This window comes from Megalops cyprinoides, chromosome 7 (genome assembly GCF_013368585.1).
Source record: "Megalops cyprinoides isolate fMegCyp1 chromosome 7, fMegCyp1.pri, whole genome shotgun sequence".
In the NCBI taxonomy this organism is placed as follows: domain Eukaryota; kingdom Metazoa; phylum Chordata; class Actinopteri; order Elopiformes; family Megalopidae; genus Megalops; species Megalops cyprinoides.
In genome coordinates this window covers 10,755,483-10,778,411 of record NC_050589.1, presented here as the reverse complement: position 1 = coordinate 10,778,411, position 22,929 = coordinate 10,755,483, and the positions used below count along the sequence as shown (strand labels likewise).

At 43.1% G+C, this 22,929-nt stretch overlaps 1 protein-coding gene across 1 annotated transcript; it reads left to right on the top strand.

The window, feature by feature from the left end:
• Nucleotides 1–3,789: 3,789 nt before the first annotated feature.
• Nucleotides 3,790–15,332, top strand: mfsd4ab (major facilitator superfamily domain containing 4Ab). The gene is made up of 10 exons (XM_036533894.1): nt 3,790–4,342; nt 8,707–8,905; nt 9,652–9,891; nt 11,891–12,047; nt 12,419–12,534; nt 12,698–12,871; nt 13,339–13,486; nt 13,932–14,002; nt 14,321–14,441; nt 14,800–15,332. The coding sequence occupies exons 1-10, from the start codon at nt 4,113–4,115 to the stop codon at nt 14,856–14,858; spliced, it is 1,515 nt and encodes a 504-aa protein (XP_036389787.1). The 5' UTR covers nt 3,790–4,112; the 3' UTR covers nt 14,859–15,332.
• The last annotated feature ends 7,597 nt before the right edge of the window (nt 15,333–22,929 follow it).

Genomic DNA, 22,929 nt, shown 5'->3' with positions numbered 1-22,929 from the left:
TATCCTGTTTTCCCTCATTGTGTGCTTGGCCTGTGCAATTCCCCACACATATCATTAATTTAGCATTTCTTCCTTATGTTGCACTGCACTTCATTTTTTTGTAAAAAAAAAAAAAATATATATATATACATAAAGATTGTGGTGGGGTATTATTAATATGAACATGTGAGCTTGACAAGGAGCTATAAATGAAAGTATGAGTGGAAAAAAAACATTAAAACTTACTGTACATTATATCTGTAATATTACACTTCTAAAGAATGACTGAGCTGGAATTTCTGAAGATCTGGAACTGCCCTTTAGAATTACACTGTCAAAGATAATCGTAAGACAAAAGCTTCCTGTGTATTGAGTTTATGACAGTGCAGTTCTAAGGTCCGGTTCCTGCTGTCACAGAATTCCAGATCCTTCATCATGGTTAGAAATGTGTGAATCAATATGTCCTTTGCAGCACAAATGTTGTAGCTGTTATTCTTGGAGAAACTCACAAAGTGACACAGGAATGACAAAATAAGCTGTTTTAATAAACTGTAAATGGTGTCTAGGATCCAAATTTGAAGGGTAACTTCTACATAAATGAAAACTTTCATGTGCTGTTCCTTCAGCCAACTACAGTTGACATCCATATGGAAAACTCTTCATTTGTTTCAATACCTAGCAACACCAGCTGATTTGAAATCCTTTTATATCCTGTTAGGTAATGTGTATTGGCCATTTCCTAACCTGACAGTCTAACAATCATACCCAGAATGCTTTGCTGCACCTGTCCTACTCTCTGAGGCCTGGGAGCAGATTTTATCGCCTGTTATCACTTAAACCCATAAACATTTGTCTAAGCTTTAGATATAGTTTACATTTTGCACTAAGCAGCCCTCTGGTTTACTGTGGGTGATTTGCATTTGTATCTATTTTACCAGTGTGCTAATCTCATGCTAACAGACAGAAGGGGTGTGACCAGGTTCACAATGCATTATGGGAACTGGAGGCAGACATCAACAAAATGCAATTGATTACAATTTAAATAATAAGGAAATAAATGGCTTAAAAACTTCATAGGGTGAAACTTGTACTCCACTATTCACTACACATAGCTGCAAGGCACAGAAACATAGGGAATAAAAACATTTTAAACCCTAAGTTTTGGTGAAGTTACCCTTTAATTCAAGACATTAACTTACCAGGCAGTAAATTTAGCTCGTAATTCATACATCCATAATTCAAAACTCTCTGTTTAGACAAAAGCAGTACAGGGATCCAAGGTAGAACTAGCGATCCAGCTAAATTTACAGCTTATTAAGTTGGTGTCTTGCTTTAAACTTAGCTCTAAATGTATTATAAATACAGTATGTTCAGGTTTTTGAATGAATGTCATTTTCAATATTTTGTGTGATTCAGGTGTACTGTTGGTTAGTGTGCTGTGACTCTTCCAAAGTCAAAACTGAATAAAACCACAAAGAACTGAAACTATTATATATGTGCTTCCTTCTACAGGTTTCAGACTTGTTTATTATAATCACCTCTGCTAACTGAACATGCAAGATCAAGTGTTATTTTACAATCCCCTGAGGTGCCAGTTTTCCAAGTTTGAAGGGGTACTCTTCAAGCGGGGCACTCTTGTTAGAATTCAGTGTTTCTTGGTAAGATTGAAGTACAGGGAACAGATGTGTGTGTGTGTGTGTGTGTGTGTATGTGTGTGTGTGTGTGTGTGTGTGTGTGTGTGTGTGTGTGTGTGTGTGTGTGTGCGTTCTGAGCACATGGATCAGTAGTCACCTTCCTATGACTGGACAAAAGAACAGTGGTTGTTTTGTGGGCTGATTGGTCATCCGCATCTTAGTGTTCAGCAATCCGAATAAGGAAAGAAACAGCGGTCTCGTCAGCTGTCAAGCTGATCAGCAGTAATACAGATGTCCGTTCCAGTTCAATGCCATTCTAATGCCACCAACAAACTCAATCAAGGCAAATAATCTATGCTATGTTACATACTCCATGATGGTGGAAGGAGACAAGGGTCAACATCATCTCGCACACCCTCTCTCCTGTGTATGAAATTGTGCCGCTTGTTGTGTCCAAACACATCCAGCAACTTTTAGCACACGAAAAGCGGGCTTAATTACCAAGAAAATTTGCATACATAGAACCTTCCGTGGTGCTTGTGGTTTGACCAGCAGTCTCATCAGCCAGGTTTTTAGAACATAACCCTATGTAAAAGAGAAGAGCACTGATGAAGGTCACTTGACCGATACGTTTGCTAATTTGCACTTCTCCCTCCGCAATGGGGAGGCTTACTTCACCTGCATTTTCTTTGTTTCTTTTGCTGAAATTTTTGTAGTCCCAGATAATGACGATGTGTGGGTTGACTTTTGTATCTTACCTTGTTTCCCTCGTTTACCTAAGCCCAATCAAATACTTTTCTTCACATAACCTTTGTCACCTACAGGATAAACAGAGTCGAAATTATAATTCGGTAAGTAAGTTAATGCCAATAGAACCCTACTGATTCAATTAGTTATATTAGTATATTCAATTAGTATATTTTGTTTATTGTTAATTGAATGGCGTTTTCATGTGTTTCAACTACAAAGGGTCATTTTGTTCACATGCATATATTTGATACTTGTACAAATTTATCAGAATGGCAAATAAAAACGTCTTGGTGAAATTTGTGTCCTTATGTATGTGGTACAAGTGGGCTGAAGCAAATGTAAGATTCGTTCGTACGTAGGAACAAATTCCAGGTAAGAGGAAATTGATCAGTCCCAAAATTTTCGTAATTTTTGATCATATGCACACTGTAGTCTACGCACAAAAATGAGCGTACGCATGCATGGTGAATCTGGCCCGGTGGAAGGCTCTTACAGTGGGTTATTTCTCAAGTGATAACAGTTGTCAAATTCAGTCTTGGGTCCTCCAGTGGATCGGGGCCCTGTTTGAGGAGAAGTTTTAAAATTTCTTGTCTGATCTCAGTTTGACCCAACATCCAGGGTTTTTTTTTTTTTCATACTGAATACAGCAGCAGTGGGCTACAAACCTCCCCTGTACTGGCTTAGCTGGTATTAAATGACCCACTGTGTTTGTTCTGGATGGACATCTCAGGAGTCAAAGACAATGTATCTGGGGGGGGGGTCATTCAGCAAGCAGTTGGTTTGTGGGTTTTGTTGATTTAATGTTGTGTGGATTGTGCATTCAGTGTTTATTTTATATTGTTTCTTTAAATGGCTTTGCCGGTGAGACATGTATTTATTTATTTTGTGATCTGATTACATATTTTAATGACCATGTTGAAATTGCAAACACAAAAACAATGGTGAATTCAACATCACCATGTAAGACACTGTCATTTCAAATGGGCAAATATGCAACGGCCACATTGTCATTTCTGAATCGTCAGAAAACATAAAGAAAATGCAAAGGAAATGGTGCTGTACTGAAAGTCATGTAGCACAGATAAAAATTTAATTTTGAACCCCACCATCCCTTGCATAATAAGGAAGCTCCGTTTTACAGAGATTTGGAACTGATTAACCCCCAGGAGGTCAGGAGGATGAAGAGAGTGAATTACACAAAAGACCTTTCAAACATTCATTCGACAAGATTTCCTTCAAGGGAATTATTTACCCATTTTAGAAGGGCTGCTTAGTTTATCAGTGCGAGAGTCGCCATTTTACGCATTAACTAAAAAATCACACTTTTACAGGTGGAAACCCTAGGGGCGGGGGATTGGCGGGGCTGGTTTGATTTATATACCGCGTCCGCGCGATGTCCACCTGTCCAACTTGGAAAAAGCGCAGGAATCCGCAAGGCGGTATAGCGGTGAAACAGGAAACGAGAGGAGTGCCGAAAGGAGGTCCACAAGTTTTCAGCGTTAGCGCTAGCCTAATTGTGAGGAGGCTGCCCACAAAGTGACCACAGTGAAACTTCGCTGTCACCTTGAATCTGAACTGCCAAGAAGTCTCGCTCATCTAGCCCAGGGGAGCAATTGTACGGAGGAGGCACCACCTGACAAGAACCGTGCACGGTTGCACCAGTAGGCGTTTCTATCATCCTCCGGGCTTTCCGCGAAGAGGGGCAGCGCACCCGAGTTCCAGAGTCCGCAAAGGCTCTCTCCTGCCACGATGCTAGTGGACGAGCGGATTTTAACGCTTTTCAAACGGAACTGTCAGCACACGTTGACGTACTGGAGCGTGTTCTTCAGCTTTGGACTCTGCATAGCGTTCCTGGGCCCCACGATTCTGGACTTGCGGTGTCAGACGCAGTCCACCCTGCAGGAGATCACCTGGGTCTTCTTCTCCCAGCAGTTCTGCCTGCTCATCGGCAGTTCGATTGGAGGTGCTTTCAAGAGAACGTAAGTGGCATTTGGCGCAGGCTGGAAGGGGTTACACGATGCTGAGGGTGCCATAGTCACGATTGTATGCGGTACTAGTTCATCGGCTGCATGTCGAGGGATGCGGCAGGAGTTCGAGAACTTACTATAAAGGATATGTGGGTTCTAAGCAAAGAAATAAATAAATAGAACAGTATTATTTTACTCTGAGCTTGAGCGCGAACAGCATTGTAGTCACAGTGAATGAGACCGTTTTTTCCCCTTGAGCGTCCTGTTTGAGATTATAGTGTAACGTAACCAAATTACAGAGTTATATCTGACATTTAAACATTATTCCCCCGTGACGCCGGTGCAGACTGATGCGAAACGGGGAAAACTTGATCATGCTTTTCGTTTAATTTCAGGCTGCATTTAACCCATATACAAAAAGGACGGGAGAAACCCCCCCCACCCGTCCCCCAGTGTGTAGTTTTGAATGTTTTTACGTGCACCAACTAACTTGAACCATGAGCACTGTCTGCATTGTCAGCACCATACATGTTCCAACTTTATTATGCCTGGTCTGAATCAGCAATGGTATACAGAATCCCCAATACACATTATCTGACAGTCTGCAGTGTTATTTAGGTTTTTCTGATCCTTCAGTTGTAATACTGTAATAATTTGCATCACTGTTACAAAGATGGCATGGAACTAACCTGTACAACATTACTGGGGGGTTTTTGGTCAGTAGATGAATCCTCAAATTTTCTTGGGATGCTTTTCAATTTAATAGTCGTTTCTATATTTGAAAACAGTGATTAACTGCGGTTTGGTTTTCTGAATCTCCCCAATATCCAAAAGAAAACAAACTAGACAATGCAGATAAGCAAATAGTTACAGAAAGTGAGTGATTATCATGTGTTGTTCTCACTCGCTGGGACACTGGATCTGTTTTTTCAGTAAACTGGGAAGCCATCCATAATGACACAAGCTCTCCCATCAGCTACTTAACCCAGGGAGCAGGATGCACGGAGCTGTGGTGTTGGTCCTGGGATCACGTCCAGTGCAGTAATTTAATTGTAAAACCTTGGGGTTTGTTTTCCTCCACCAAACCTTCTCTTTTATTCTTCTGTGCTTTGTTATTGCGATCACATGACCCTCACAGTTTGATGGCTGGAATCTGGAGAGATATCCCATTGGCCGAGCCAAGATAAACAGACGATCTTCCCCCACCGTTTGGCGCTGTAGCGTAGCCACATCCGGGCTATAGAAGCTAGCTGAAGGGTAGAAGCAAGCCCCCGCCCTTCCCATGCCCGACCCCAGGGGGGTACTCGGTGCCATATGTTGTGTAACCAGGCAGGTGAATTTCGTACCATCCGGCTGTGACTGAATCACACAGTCCCTGTTCACCGAATTGAGGCTTCTGGAATTTTCTTACAGATGGATCTGTCATTGATTCTGCTGAAAATGTCTGTTGGTGTGGTTAAATTGCATCCATTCAATAATTGTTGAGCATCATAGCTGTAATGTTTAGAAGATTTACACTTTTGAGAAACACCTTCCTATAGATTTCCCAGTTTCTGAGCCTCCATCGAGCCGAGAGCCAGACTTAATCTAGCTGCACTGAACTTTGCTCCTATCTTTGAGAAACAGATTAAATGAGGTGCTGCGTTTTCGCAGATTGCTACACAAAGTTTTCAGTTCATTTCAGGGACTGCCAAACTTGTGATGTTTGCTAAGCATCTCAAAAGTTAAATAAAGGTATAACTCTGAACCAAAAGATATTCTTGTAGCTGCAGCATTCAAACAAGAAAAAAAAAATGTCTTAACCCAGAAAACAGCCCTGCAACCAGGACTGTTGTATGGTAAGCAAACTGTAGCCCTCGGAAGGGGGGGGGGGGGGGGGGAGGGAGCATAGATTTAGCAAGTACACATTCACTCTGCTCTGGAGGACTATGGCCTAATAATGCCTCCTGGCTTAAACATAATAACTCAAAGTGAAGGGAAAAAGAGCGCATTGCGGTTGGGTTGAATCTGGGTGATTTAGTCGTCTCCTCCTGAAACAAAAGGCTTCCCATGGCCTGTACAGGCTCAGGTCTGTTCTGCTGCTGCTGTGGAATGCTGCAGACTGATCCAAACAATGTGATGGACAAATTGAAGACCATGAGATGGACTTAGTGAGTGCAACTGGCATCTATACTGATGTCATATGATCTAGACTGACCACTTTTATGCATTTTGTACATAACCCTTGTCTTTTATTTTTCACATAAGTTTGGATCTTGTACACAGTTTGCTTATCTAAGAGTGTAGATGTTGTGTGTTCCACCGTGGTATAATGCTGCCAATTCTTCTCAAACATGTAGATAAAGTACCCAGAAAGGGGGGATTAGGACGAGAACAATCAAGATAATGTCATGACAGTATTGTAAAGGTCACCTGCCAAAACACATGGGATCCAGTAAAATCATTACCACAAAAATAATTTGAATCATAAATTGTTTGAGATCAATTTTCATCTGCGGTGTTAATTTACTTGCCTTGTGTATGTATGTGGTTCTCAGACAGCCTTCGGTGAGAAATGCGCAACAATATGAAAACACTTATGTTTGCTGTACGTTTATTAATCATCTTTGATAAGCTGTCCAAACTTGAAGTATTTATTCACGACAAAGTGCAGTTTTGTCCCTTATCTGAATGTTCACCTTTAAATGGAAGTGAAATCTGCACATCAGAGTCTTTCATCTGGCCTTGAGCATGAAATGGATGCCTTGGAACCCACCTGAAGAATATGTACATCAAATGATACAAATAACATGAATCATCTTGGCTCCATATCAATTAATTAATCTATCAGCATTTGCTGTGTGTGTTGGGCAATTCATTTTGCAGCACAGATGTAGGTGTCAAAATAAAACAGACCATTGATGTACATAAACATAAAATTCATATTTAAAAATGTATTAAATAAGAAATTATTGAAACTGCTTTTGTGTCATCATATGTGCAGGAATCCTGTTAAAATAGGGATACCAAGCCTACCAAATAAATTATGGAAAAAAAATTCACAAGATACACGATATTTACTACAGGGAACCAGTGGAGTTATTCAGATTCAGTGTTTATTGTTAAGATTGCATAGAATTGCATTTTTAATACTTTAAAAAATGGGGTGGGACGGAGCTTTCATAGCTGCCCATGGTTTGTGTAATGACTTGCAGTCCGACAACACACACTCTGGGAGCCTAGTCTACTTTCAGAAGTGATATTCTGAAATCATGTCCTGGACTTCCATGATGCACGGAAGAATAAAACCTGGCAACTCCAGCCCAAGTCCCCCGCAAACCCTTTCAGCAACACAGTGTGTTTATTGTTCCTCCTCAGAATCGCTGAAGATATCGCATTATTAACCCTGTACTGATAAGGCTGAGAGCGGAAAAAAAAATACAACAGAAAACAAGAGAGGGATCCGTAACGCAAACGCTGGTCACGAGGGCTCTTTTAGCAAAGCGGCGTTACCTGAACTCTCCCAGAGCTGATACCGGGAGAAGAAAGGAGTCCGAGGCATTGTCGTTCTGTGGCCTACTTTACTCACCTTTTCAAGGCTTTGACCTTTACAGAGAACGGGGGTCATTTTCTCAGACTTACCGCCGTAACGCGTCAGCTTCAGCTTGGCTAAACAGATACGGGCTCTGAAGGACTTCCATTGTCGAGTTGTTAGCGGCTCTTGGCTTGATAAACTCACATAGGTAAACAGGTGTTTCTCAGAGCCAAGGTGACTGCAATGTCAACGTAGTTTCAGCCCCCTGCGAACACGCACCTGGTCAGAAAAGACGGTTTAGAGGAGCGTGCCCCTCTTACCTGTCATCAGAACTCAGACGCTAGCTTTCAGGTTACAGCCTTTGAATCCAAAGGGGGGAGGGTCGGCTGGATTAACTTTGAGGAATGCTGTTGAAGGGGAATGAGCACCTGTTTTATCTTTCTAATGTTGGGATAAATGTGTTGAAAGCTTTCCAGCAGACCCTTTGCTTTGATGGTGGTTATGGCACAAAGTCAAAGTGCACAACTTCAGCAGGCTTTAGTTTAGAAAGAGGAGACTGGGTATTAGAGCTATGACTTATATTCTTTCAAAGATTATTATTTTACAATCACGTGCCTATGTTATAATGTGTCGTGTGACAGTTTTGCTGTTGAAGAGTCTGAATGTTTGTTTCAAGTTTGATTACAAGTTTTTAGTTTAATTCAAAATCCTTTGTTGGTATGGTATACATGTCCCGTACATATTGTCAAAGCTTAACCAATGTGGTAACAATTATTTTCTTTGTAATGAAAAACATAGAAATAATGTTGCTCTCTCCCCTTCTTCCCCCCCCCCCCCCTTCCTCTCTCTCCCCCCCACCCAGGCTGTTATGTGCCCTGTCGGCTCTCTTCCTCTCCTCCCTCATCATCTCCGTCGTCTTCGCCATTATCCCCCTGTGCCACAATGTCCTGCTGCTGGCCGTTGCCATGGCAGTGGCCGGGCTGGCCATGGGCATCATCGACACCATCGCCAACATCCAGCTGGTGAAGATCTACCAGAAGGACTCTGCTGTCTTCCTTCAGGTCAGAGGGCAGGGTTTTTGGGGTGTCTGAGTCCCCTGTAACCTCTCATACCAAGTGTTCTTTCAGCTCTGGAAAGAGCGAGCAACTTGCATCTCATGTTCCTCCAGGCCCAAAGCCTTTGCCTTAGCCACAGTTGCATCTTGGGAGTTTTACATGAATAGTCAGATTCCCACACAAAATTTTTTATGACTGTCTAACAGAGTCAGGTGTATAATTTGCACATATGATTTTGCCAAAGTAGCCAGACTATGGATGTGGAGGGAGTTTCTGCCCCGCAAAGCAAATTCAGCGGATATGATTGCCGCTGAAAGGAAATAATATATGACATGTATTAAATAAACATGGGGGATATTGGGAGGAGTACCGGGGAAATATTAAAATTTAAATATTAAAATAAAAAGTTGAGCATAAAGTTTTTTCATCACTTAGCTGACACTTTTATCTGAGGAGCTTAAGTATAATCCATTTAGACAGCTGGATGCCTCCTGAAGCAATTTAATTCACACATGATGACAGTAATGCTCCAGCTGGGATTCAGCCCTGCAACTCTCCTGGTTAGCAGATGCATAACATTATGCCACTTAAATTTGAGGAGTACATTATAACTTAGGCCTTATGCAAGGCATTATACCTTACATCTGGATAGGATCATTAGAGCTGACATCATTCTGATGTCTCCCTCCTAGCCTAGCATTTGTTTTCTACATCTTTTCCTCTCCTCCATTGATATCCTGCTTTCCCCCTAGGCCCTGCACTTCTTCATCGGCTTCGGGGCGCTGGTGAGCCCTCTGATCGCAGACCCCTTCCTGTCGGAGACCAACTGCGTGGTGGGCAACAGCACGGAGAATGCCACGGAGATCATGCACCACCTGAGGAACACGCTGTCTGGCAGCCCCGCCCACAATGTGTCCCAGTACACGCTCCCAACCGAGGGCGAGGTGACCACCAGCGTGTCCTACGCCTTCTGGATCATGGCCCTCATCAATGTAAGAGACCTCATTTTCCCTAGTCCTCTGAAAGCATCCCGGGGGGCTCTGATTACACAGCAAAACCCAGGGAATGTTCTTGGCTGGAAATGCCAGTTAGACTCCAGTTAAAGTCTGGTTAAAGTTAAAGTTTGATTAAAGTCTCCCCCATTGACTTGATCCGTGTTTGGTCAAAATACATTTTGCCGCTCGCTGTATTTTGCTGTCAGCCACTTATCCATAAAATACATTAATCTGTGAGATGAAAAGTTGCTTGTAGTTTGCATTATTATGAGAGATACAGACAGTCCCCATTTCAGCGTGTTCCTTCTAAAGATCCGGCTTGCAGGGGGGGGAATGGTTACACCTACAGTTACATGAACATGGTGTTCTCTCTGCTGAGTACCACTCACAGTCTGAAGTGTCTCGAAGGCCTTTGTTCTGGAACCTGCCCGGCGACGAACTCAGAGAGTTAGCTCTCCAGTGTCAGGTGTGCGGCTGTATCAGCCTGGGAGAGCCATCAGTGGCCGCAGAATTTGAATGCGTTTGAAACAAGGCCGTCATTGTGACAGAGGCCGTTACGTGCTGGAGTGAGGGTGTATTTTAATGACTGCACCGGAGGCCTGGGTCAGGTGCTGACACTGGCTCAAGGCAGAGAACGCAGAGATGGATGCCTCACTGGAAGGCAGCGAAACAGAGCAGCTGGTCTCATTTGTGCTCGGTGCTCAGTGTGTATGTGGGCGTCATGTCAGAGCGCACAGCAAAGTAAAACCAGGGAGAGACGTGCGGGCCTCGGGGAAGGCTCTTCCGCTGCGGCTCTCTTCTGCTTGTGAGTCAGACCCCGTAACCAAATTGAGTGGAACTGCGGTCGTAGATAATTCAGCCACTCGTGGGCCTGCGTGTGCTCTTCAAACCTTTCCACTGCCAGTGGGAAAACGCAGGCTGTTCTTTGAAATGAGAGTTATGCACTCTCTATTAGCCCTTTCTTTCAGGGAACTATGTGATATGCATGGGTTGTTGAGTAAATAACTGTAACTTTTGTCAGATTACGGTACATTGTCTATACATTGAAAAGTAATTTATTTAATTGTGATTGGACTAAGAAAGACATGGCAAACTTTTTACTTACTCAATGATTCATTTTAAAAAAATCTCACATCTCCCTCATAAAAACATCTGGAATAATCCTCGAAACATACCGAAGCTACTGTCTGGACAGACTGATAAACAACGTCCTCGTAAGCACTATCTCAGACGGGACACTGACACTCAGTGCAACACACCTGTTTAAAGGCCCAGGGTTGCCTCCACACTGTGCTGTGTCAGCACTTTGACTTCCTTCCCTCGTTTTTCCTGAACAGACACTTCAGATCCTGCCGCAGTGTAATCACGCAGAGAGAGCAGACAGGTCCAGGATCTGTGGCAGTGAGAGGAACGCTGTTAAACTCATTTCTTTCAGTTTGTTTATTTCGCTTTGGAGAAACATCTGCATATGGTGTTGCCGTAGGCAAATCCCTGTCATGCATAATTGAAATTGGGATCCTTATAAATAAGGAGACGGAGAGAAGAAAGCTCACCACATGAGCTACTGTTTTATGTCAGGGTTGGATTTTCACAAAACTGAGTGCGTGTGACTGCCTCTGTACCTGCCTCTGATCTGTTCCAGTAGCAGTGCATTTGCTTCAGTCACAGTAACGGTGTCATACTCCTCCTGCTGCAGTGCACGCTTCACTGCGTCATTCTCCTCCAGTAAAAGTATGTTCAAACGGTGCCATTATACGCCTGCTGCCATGATTGTGTGACCGCCTCATTTATGCTCCTGCTGTAGTGTGAGTGTGTGAATGCCTCAGTTATACTCGTGCTGTAGTGAGTGTGTGTGTGTGTAAGCACTCGCTGCAGAAAGAGAGCATATGAGTGCTCGTGCTGCAGTGAGAGTGTGTGAGTGTGTGTAAGTACTCCTGCTGCAGTAAACCTGTGTGTCTGACTGGTCTTGCACCCCTCCCCCCTCCTCGTACCCCAGCTGCCTGTGCCCATTGCGGTTTTTGTGCTGATGTACCGGGAGCGTCTGATCCCGTGCTGTGGCAGCGGTAGCCCCCGCCTGCTGGACCGGGACGAGCTCGCCATGGAAACACAAGGGGCAGGTGACCAGGAGCCTGAGCCCAAGGAGGACGCTGGGGGTGAGAGAGCCCTGTAAAATGCATTCAGTCCTGGGAAAGTGCATGGCTGGACACTCTGATTCAAACAAGGAGAAAATATGAGCTAAATATAATGTATGGCGAAGCAACGAAAGATCTGGGGTAACAACAAGCATAACCATGTACCTTATGCTGATGCCATACTGGAGCTGTAACCTCTGCCTTTTTCTGTGATTACTTGCAAATTCTTAAGCAAAGCAGTGTACAGCACTGCTTTGCCTGTGTGCAGACAATGGCTACACCTTAATTTACAATGATTCAAAAATGCAAAAGACAAGACTGCACTAATGAAGTTCTCATAAAATATGCTTTAAGATGATTCTCTCTAAGTGTGTGTCTCCGATTTTGACCAGGTCATGGGGACTTGTTCAGCTGCTGTCAGAATGAGAATTTGCGGGGTCTGCCCCCATCCTTCTTTGGTATCCACATACTTGGTGGGATGGTCCTCTTCATGACGGATGGGATTGTGGTGAGTGTCACCGAGCTAAAACCAAAGTTCCGTTTAGGAGACCAGATTCTTTGTTTGGTGGAATGATATGGTTGCTGAAAAAGGAAAAAGGCTAAGAGGAGCAGTGATGGCCGTTCAACATGATTCATCCAATCAAACTTGTGCTACTGCTTGTCTCCTCTAGGGGGCGTACGCTGGCTTTGTGTACACCTATGCTGTGACTCCTCCCATGTCTCTGGCTCACAAGACGGCAGGTTACCTGGCCAGCGTGTTCTGGGCAGCCATCACTGCGGGGCGGCTGGTCTCCATTCCTCTGTCATACCGGTTCCAGCCTGTTCGGCTGCTCATGGTCAACCTGGTAAGGCCTGTGATTCACTCGTCATCTTATTGTTAATATAACTGTTATTTGCTTAGCAAAGTAAGAGCCAGATAGCAGTAAAGGCAGTGGCTTGTCCCTTAACCTGTAAGTGCTCTCACCCTGACCTGGAAAAGACCATTATGCTCTCATGTTCTCATTTAGGACACATTAGAGTAACAAAGTCACACTGTCGACCTTAGGTCTCCTAACCACCATCTCCCCCTGTTACCCCTGCCTTTCTCTCTCTCCCTGTCTCTTGTTTTCTCTCCCCCTCCCTCTATCTCCCTCTGTTTTTCTCTCTCTCTCCCCCTCATCTCTCTTTTTTCTCTCTCTTTCTTATCTCTTTCTCTCTCCCCTCTTCTCTCTCTCTTTCTGCCCTCTCTGCCTCTGCCTTTCTCTCCCTTTTTCGCTGTCTCCCTCTCTCTCTCTCTCTCTGCCCCCCCCCCCTTTCTCTCCCCTTTTCTCAGGCCGGTGTGATCGTCACAGTGCTACTGCTGCTCATCTTCTACACCAGCAGCGTGTTCCTGTTTGTGGGGACCTGCCTGCTGGGTCTGTTTCTCAGCAGCATCTTCCCCTGCATGCTGGCCTACACCGAGGACATCCTGGACTACCAAGGTACGCCACTCACTCTGCGTAGCCGAGGAGGGGAACGACTGGGTAGGGGGGCTGAGGTGTGGCCTGGATAGGGTGAATCTAGAATGTAATGCCTAATTCCAATCATATTTCAATCATATTGGTTAGCTGCAAAACAACAGTTAGCTGCTGAGGTATTGAATTCAACCTGGTGAGCTCACAAGGGGTGTAGGTTTTTTGGTGAGCTTGTGAGGGGTGTAGGCAGTAATTTTCAATAGAGGGAACACTATTCTCACACCTACTCAGTGCTAGTCTATCGTGGGGGTGATGCGGGTTTGTGAGCAATGCATGCTTGTGCTCACCGTCAAACACTGTTCGTCAGTGGAACATTCTCTTTTAACTGTGACATTGGCTTTTTAGTGTGCCAGCATGCACTGCTCCTAATAGTATACCCATAAGGTTAATGACCTACCATCTCTCCTCCCAGGGTGTGCCACTACAGTCCTGGTCACCAGCGCCGGGCTAGGGGAGATGGTCCTACAGGTTCTGGTGGGATCGGTAAGAAATTTCCCTTGTACTTGCCATGGACCCACAGCTGAGTGGACCTGCTTAAAAACTATTTCCTAAATAGAATAAAGACAGTTTGCCAAAGAGAACTGTCACAGAGAGAGTGTTTAGTGTGTGTGTGTGTCTTTGTCTGTGTGTGGTAAACCATATACTGCATGTGTGCATGTGTGTGTGCATGCTGTATGTACAGTGTATACTGACTGCATGTACCTGTTTCTCTCTGCAGGTCTTCCACAGTGTGTGTGTATGTGAGTATGTGTGTGTATTGTATGTATACTATATACTGAATGTGTGCACCTGTTTCTGCAGGTCATCCACAGCGAGGGAAGCTACAGCTTCCTGCTTTGCGGGATGATCATTGGCTGCATCGGCTTCACGCTCTTCTTCGGCCTGCTGCTCTTCCATCGTATGCACAGAAACTACCTCACAGGTAATGCAGACATGTACACAGGAAGTGCATCACAGGAAGTGTACACACAAACACAGGAGGTACCTCATAAGGACTGTACACAGACAGAGGAAGTAGTTATATGTGCTTTATTCAGATTGAGGAACAACCTCACAGGTACTCTATATTGTGCACTGTACACCTGAAGTGTTTACAGGTATCATGTACAGACCCACAGGAAGTAACTCACAGAAGTTCTATACAAACAGAGGAACAACAGGCATTGTACACTGGCACAGGAAGTACTTACAGGTGTACGGACAGACAGGTGCCCACGGGAACTGTGTACAGACACACATCTCATGCTTCTCACCTCCTGTAATTGGGGTTAATCCCACAGGTACCTCCAAGAAGACGGCCATGGTGGAAGAACCGACAGCAGACTGCGCCAAGCAGTGAGAGAGGGAGGGCGACCGAGAAGAGGGCGAGAGGGGAGGAATGCCGCCACCTCAAGGGACTCTGTGCAATGTCCACACTGACCAATCAGTGAAGAGGCAGACAGGAAGTACTGACGTCTGTGATGCAAACATTCCAAACGGACAGGGGCGCCACTGCTGCCCCGCCACCTGGGAAGCACAGAGGGACAGAGGCACACACCCCAAAAAAGAGACACCCTATGAATGTCACTTATTTATTGCAAATGATTTATTCCCTCCTTCACTTTTAAAATGCTTGTTTTAACATGCGAATGATTGAGTATTTGACTGAATGAAATGGACTGTATATTCCTATTCAAGATCAAAACTGAGAAAACAGGTGTTTTCCAATTCCACTTGCTCCGAGTAAATTAAGGTACCTTTGTTTTTATGTGTCATTGTCTTCAAAGCACTGTTTCTTCTTCCACGAATCGTAAATAGCAGATTTATTTTTGTATTCCAGCTTCATTTTAAATTAAATGAAAAATCATTGTTTTTGTATTGCAAGTGTTAAGTAAAGGGCAAAAAAACAAGTAATATTCTGTTATTTGTTTTTCTCTGAAACACCCTAAAGAGACCCACAAACAATATATCTCCTCCCTCTCTTTGCATATTTATTGCCTTTGAGTGGAAGTGCAACTTCCTACACAGTTCTGTTGCTTGGCAACGGCAGTGTCAGTGTCAGGGAATCCTCTATTTGCTGCCATCACTCATCAAGGACTACCTCCCTGACTTACATTCTCTATCAGATGATGTACATTAACGGTTGTGCTGAAGACTTTATGGAAATGTAAAATCATGTATTTTTCTGCTTACTCTCAGGAAATAGTTTAAGTATTGCTGTGCGTATACAGAAACCAGTGATTACACTATCACAGGGAAAGCAAACTTGCAGTGGTTTCAATTTATATAATGTTATCTTTTCAGGAACTGCCCAACACTAAAGGTAAAAAAATTGCATTTTACAACAGATAAAAGAAGCAAAGGAAAGATCGAGGACCATAGCAAAAGTAACTGTTAATCTGCAGACAAAACCATACAGAAGCTGAACTACTTGTGCTTGTCCTGAGTGCTTTGCAAACTCAAAGTCATCTCGGTGTAAGGCCCTGCGCTGTTTGTCAGAACATCATGCCCCTGAGTGAGGCAACTGCTCTCCGATACAGCAACCCTTCCCAGAATTCTGTGCAAGTGAAGCATATTGGGACAGCCATCAGTCCTAGTTCAGGTCACTGTGGTAGAGTGGAAGTTATGTGATTGTGTGTGTGTGTGTGTGTGTGTGTGTGTGTGTGTGTGTGTGTGTGTGTGTGTGTGTGTGTGTGTGTGTGTGTGTGTGTGTGTGTGTGTGTGTGTGTGTGTGTGTGTGTGAGTGAGCAGAATAACTGAAAAGTTAGGGACAGTCTCCTATGAATGTTAGTGAAGTTGGAGGCTTTGGGACAAAGAAATTTTTTTAATTTATTTTATGGCTGCGACAATAACTTGCCAGCCAGAGCGGAATGCAAACCACACTAGTGCTGTTAAGATTAAGATGACCTTAAATTGTGCACAGTTGCCCATTTCATAAACTGAGAGTAGGGTGTAGCGACTGCTTTGGAGAAAGAGAGTAATTAGTAACTCACTAGTTAAGTCTTCACTCAGAATCAGCAGATAAGCATTGGCTCTCCTGCACAGGAGTTGAGGTAATGAAGGAAATAACCTTGGCTGGGTTAAACCCACTGATGAAGTTCCTCACTCTGAGATCCAAAATGGAAAAAAAAAAAAAACATTGATGATCCTGTTACCCTTCACCCTTCACTCACACACCCACACACACAAACACATATGCAATGCCACGGCACCCCTCTACCTGAGCTGAGTGTTTGAGAAGCACAAACCTGTATCCCATTCTCTCTACAATGCCATTCCCCCTGTCCTGTCACCCACCCCCTGCATTAAGGGGGGGGGTTCTGCACAGTCCTTTTCAAGGGCCACTGTTGGGGAATAGCAACAGTTCTTAGGAACAGGTATGTCCTGATATCCTTTCCTTTTACTCAGCACAGCAGACATCTCCAGTCCAGTTCAGCTGCTGTATCTACATGGGCACACAGGTTGTATTCAAACCTACAGGTGCTCATACCTGTGTTTCTGTCATATCTCACTCCCGGGACCATCACCTGCAATCACTGCGATAATTACCAACAAGTTCAATGCAGTTGCTGTTATTATTATTATTTTTTTTTTTTTCATTTTCCATTCTGGACCCCTGGAGCATGATATGACAGGGTGGGCTAGGTTGTGGAACCATGAACAAAGTGGCTGATGGAATCCAGGCCTCAATGGGGACTGTGTTCATGGGAACTCGGCCCTGAGTGTCACACAGAGGCCACACAGTCTCCCAAGCTCATCTGAGGACAGCTCTGATCCTGCGCACGATGAGGACCTTGGACCTTTCACCTGCACAGATGGTCATCCAATGCTGCTCTGCTGTGAATGCATGGAAAGATGGTCATGTGACAAAAAAACACTGGTGAGATCACCTGTAAGTGATCTTGTAAAAACAGCGGTAAGATGTCATCTTGAGTTTCTGTCTTTGCTCGTCTTTCAGGGAGCTTACATTGGATGGGAAAGGCTTATTAAATTATTAAATATTAAATGTGTGAATTAGGGGCTAGGCCACCCTGTATTTCAATATGCTGTTTTCTGAAATAATATGCCCCCCGCCCCCTTGGTTCTCTTGACTGTTGTGACTCCCTCTTCACTGCTCTCCCTGCATGTGCCATCAAACTGCTGTATCTTACTCAAAATGATGCTGCTCAGCGGGTCCACAATGTCCCCAAATTCTCCCATGTCTCACCCTTCCTGACCTCCTTTCACTGGCTGTCAGTGAAGGCTCACATCCACTTCAAAATGGTGGTGTTCACCTACTGCGCCGTGTGGGGAATGGCTCTCTCTCTCTCAATCGATCATCCAACCACACACACCCTGGTGAGAGAACCGCACTCAGCAGGACGCTTGTCTGTCCCCATTTCTCGTAATCTCGTATGCCTGTCCCGTCCACACCTGTCTGTCTTGGCCCCCGTGTTTTGGCATGAGCTTCCTGTCGCACTTGGGCCAGCTGAGACACCAGCCAGCTTTTGCCTGGCGCTGACACTTTTTCATACGCAGTTAGAGGCATTCCATTTGTGCAACTTTTCATGCCTCTTTAGTAGCCACACTGTGAGTTGCTCTGGGTAACAGTGTGTGCTAACTGGCAATGATGTAATGTAATATTCTTAGCTTGATCTTCACTGTCAAATCTAAACCTGTCTCTGACAAAGAACAAACCCCTGGAGTCGAAATTCTAAAAAAAAAAAAAAAAAATCATTTTAATAATGTTCTTCTTGAAACTCATTGAAACACATCCCCTGTACATAGCCCAAAAACAAGTATGTAAACATTGAGAAGCTTTGTTTTTAAGATACAAAAAATTACAGTTTTTGAGGACTAATAATATATAATCTAATACATGTATGCATGTGTGTGTACATATATGTATGTACATATATACTGCTGACTTTACAAAATCTTTGTCAGTATATAGTTAAAAAAAATTTTCTTCTTTTAAACACAAAGTGAAATGTGATCCTGATCATACAAACATTTGGAAATTGAACTACCAGTAGAAAAATAAACCTCTTGTTGACATATTTGAATCTTGAATTCAATGCTCCAACCAACAGCATCAACATGCTACATGCCAAATCATTCCAAATTAGGCATAATTATTAAATACAGTAAAATTCTGTGAAAGGCACTGGAATTTTATAATACCAATTAAGAGTTAAATATATTTATCAAAGGTTTGTATAATCAGACAGACCTCACTCTTTAACTTCAAATTGTGTTACTCTTATTCATGAATAATAAGCAGGAGCAGGGGCACATTTTCCTTGCAAATATAAAACTCCTAAAAAAAACATTCCTAAAAATCATGTCCAGTTATAAGTTGTTAAACTGCAGCATACGAACTTTGTGCATAGATTCCTTTGTTAGAATTAACAAAACAACTTCACAACAACACGGAACTCAAAAAGGTAGAAAGGTGGTAAGTACTGTCTAGTTATACTGTACAACAGGCCTTTTTCATACTACTTTATGACACCAAAGGGGGAAACAGACACACATGAACATGGAGGAAATTCCAGATGGCTACAGCACGCCTGTCATGGCACCAAACCATTCGTTCTCCATCTCATAATACACCGTGGACCACAATCAATCCAGCAGACTGCTGTGTTCCACCCTTGCCAAACGCCAGAGGGAGAGCTCAGCAATTTCCCTCATGATATGTGTCAACATTAGGCTCCAAATGGGAACCTGAGCACAAAATCAAGAGTGAAGAGCCAAAGCAATCACAAACTAAAACTAATAAAATGATATTAACTATGTACAAAAGTATTTGTAGCATATTCATTTTTTGTTTTGTTTTTTTTTTTGTTTGTTTTGGTCACAATGCTACTTTAATTTTTACAAATTTTTTAAAAAATAAGCTTAAACCAAAAGTGAAGCACCACTCTCTACTGCAACTGGAGGAAGCCACAGCAACACTGTGCCCACACACATGTGTATCAGCTTTGGGAAGTGTATACGGGAACCACAAATGGCTACATGGCAATCTTGTTTTCCGAGAGGTTTCTGCTGGTGATGGATGCCTAGCTACACATAGCTGTGGAGGAGTGTTGTCAAACATGGGTTTAGCTCATAGCAAATTTTGCAGCCCTGCAGAATAGAGTGATGGCAATGCTGCTGCAATTTAAAAATGGGAGAAAGACCCACAACCATTAGCTGTGGGCTAGTAATCACAAGTGCCTACATATTAGGGCGGCAGTGTAGCATAGTGGTTAAGGAGCAGGACTTATAACCGAAAGGTTGCCAGTTCGATCCCCGCTGGGACGCTGCTGTACCCTTGGGCAAGGTACTTAACCCACAGTTGCCTCAGTAAATATCCAGCTGTATAAATGGATAACATTGTAAAGAACTGCAACCTATGTAAGTCGCTTTGGATAAAAGCGTCTGCCAAATGAATAAAGGTAAATATTAAAGGCCACAATCGTTAGCATAAGAAAAACACCGGTGGGGTTGTGTCAACTGAGTCTTTTCCCACCCCCACAAACCGGAAGACCAGACAGCAGACAGTTATCACTGAAATTATGCTTACACAATAAGCACCATACAGAACAGAGGGAGTCTTGTTGAAGAGGACCAAGATCACTTTGCTCTAATATAATGGCCAGACCATAATAATTTAAAAAAGGGGTGAAATTTAAGGTGCTTAAATACCACTGCCTCGCTGCTCTTCACATGGTCTGTGCCCCTAAAGCAAGATGATCTGTTTCTCCAAATGTAAAGAGCTAATATTAAAAAAAAAACATTTTTTCTGGTATTTTAATTATTCATTACTTTTTGGTAATGGCACCTGTAGTGAATGCCAATTGTGACATCATCAGCAAATATTATTTTACACTGACAGCCAATAACCCAAAGCTATGAGACTGAAGCAGACTTAAGAGCCAACAACTAATGTGTGCAACCTGCAGGCATCTGCATAAAGTCTGAACCTACAAACGTTAGCTGTCACCAAAATAACGCTAACAATAAGTGCTTCAATAGGGGATCTCACATCTGCAACAAACAGGGGTCTAGAAAAATATAGCACCTTCCATTTAGTGTGTTAACTAATTGAACATTGTAGAAGACAATCAGGATCACAGTCAGAAAGCAAAAGTCAGTTAACTTCTTGTTAGCAAGTTTGTGTTGCATTTCTCTGAAAACTAATACATTGCTACATCAACCACCCACTGAAAGTACAATACAAATGAACTATGATGATCAATCACAGTGCATACTGTGCATTCTGCAATCTCAACTCCACAGCATGTAGCCTAATCCAGAATTAGTTAAAGGTTTAGTCTGTTCAAATCCAGTTGCAGGAGTTATAAATAAAAAAATATATATTTTTGGTAAGTCAAAGTTCTCATGTTCAATAATTCTTTGATTCTTTCACACAAGACATTAACTGATTTTATCTACATAATCCCTGGTTCACTCCTTTTTCCTGTGAGGAATATATGGTCTCCAATGAAGGACAACAGGAACAAATGGAGTATGAACAGCTGGGAAGGAATTCTGAGCACCCTCATACTCCACTGATACCCCTTTTCCACCAACGCGAACTAGGTGCTAGTTCTGGGCTGGTGCTAGTGCCAGTTCGGAGTTGGTTCAACTTGCGAACCTTCTAAGAACCGGTTTGCTTTTCCACGGGCTAGAGAGCCACCACAGAGCCACGTCATTACGTCACTGTATACGTCTGTATACGTCTCTGCTTTCCCACTACCGCCAAGCTAGCAGTGGTGGCTGGTGAGCCGGAATCAGGGGAAACCCAAACACTACCTTTAAATCTATCATTACTTTCAACCTGTTCCGCTTTATCCTCCTTGATTAACAATAAAACAAATAATTCACTGAATAATCGACAGCAATCACGTAAATGGAGTAAATGATTATGCTCGTGAAATACTGCAGATTGTCTGTAGTTTGTGTGCTTGCGAAAGCTATAACGTGAGATTGTTTAATTAACATGGATGGAATTTATTGATTTAAATTATGTTAAATGCTCATGACACATCACAGCTTTTGTGAGGTCTTTGTTCTAAATGTTATTGTTCCTTGCACTCAACCTAACCTAAAAGTTTATTTTCAGAAATTTAAATCGATTTCACTAAATCTAGCTCTGTTCTGTAATTTGAATTTTGTAATACAAGAAAACTATAATGTGACACATTTAAGAGAAAGCTTTGGGATTACTTGCCATTTAATTATTCAAATTGCCATCCTTGATAATTAAACAATCTCATGCTGTAGCTTTCGCAATAGCACACAAATTTCATACAATCTGCGGTGTTTCGCGAGTATAATGTTTCGCGAGTATAGTGTTTCGTTAGCTTGCAGCCACCACTGCAAGCTAGTGGGAACAAACAACAAAAACAAGAGAACAGCACTTTAAAAAACAAACTTGTCCACTACACTTTTTACAATGTTAGCCTTTTGTGAAGCCAAATGTTAAGTGACATTGGTAGGTGAGTCAATGGCAATATTAGAAAGTAGCATGCTAACGTTAGCTACTGTTACCAAGGTTACTGTAGCTGGCTAGCTAGCTGTTGGTCAGCTAACATTACTCAAGCAAGCTTAGCTACTAATTTCTCACATCAATGATACAAATGTCGAACGCTAGCTAGCTAGCCATCAATGTGTGAGAAATTAGTAGCTCACTAAACAGCTAAGAAATACATAGCTGGCTGGCAAAAAGGCGAAACATTTGAAAAATAAAACTCTGTTTTTCTTCTTCTTTTTAGGCAGACTAGACGCTACACTAGCTCTGTTTTTTTTAAAAAAATGGCGGTCACAAAGTTTTAGTTAGTCTTATTGGTCACGATAATACTGCCCCCAGCCCCTGACGTAGCATTTCTTTGTTCGAGACCAGCGAAGTGTTGGTGCCGCTCTTGAGCCAGTTTTCCTGGCCAAGAGCCGGGTCTTTGGCTGTCGAAACGCAAAGAACTGGTTCGAGATTAGGCACTGGCTCCGAACCGGCCCTCGAACTGCCTTGGTGGAAAAGGGGTAAATGGCTTCTGGAACACCTCCTTTATGCTGTCATAATCAGCTGAGCTGCTCTTACCGTAGAAATTCCTAAGAACAAAATGGCTCAAACTCCAAATGTCTCAAGTCACTTTCCATCCAGAATGATCACCACTAACAAGCAAATGTGGCTATTCCAAGTCACATGGCACCATGGTACAGCAACACCAGATCCACTTGAAAATCTGCTTTCCTTTGTGCCCTAGTGATCCATTTGGACCGAATCTTGTGCTGGTTTCCATAGCACCGTTTCAAAGAGAAAAGGAAAACAGGAAGAAAAAATAAGGAGCGGCAATCATTCCTTAGCAAGTGAATGAGCCTTCGGATGTCCAACACATTTGTTTCTCATTGGCTGAGAAGGAGCAAGGTGCAGCCCAAGACTTGACCCCTCATTGGCTCCAAAAAGT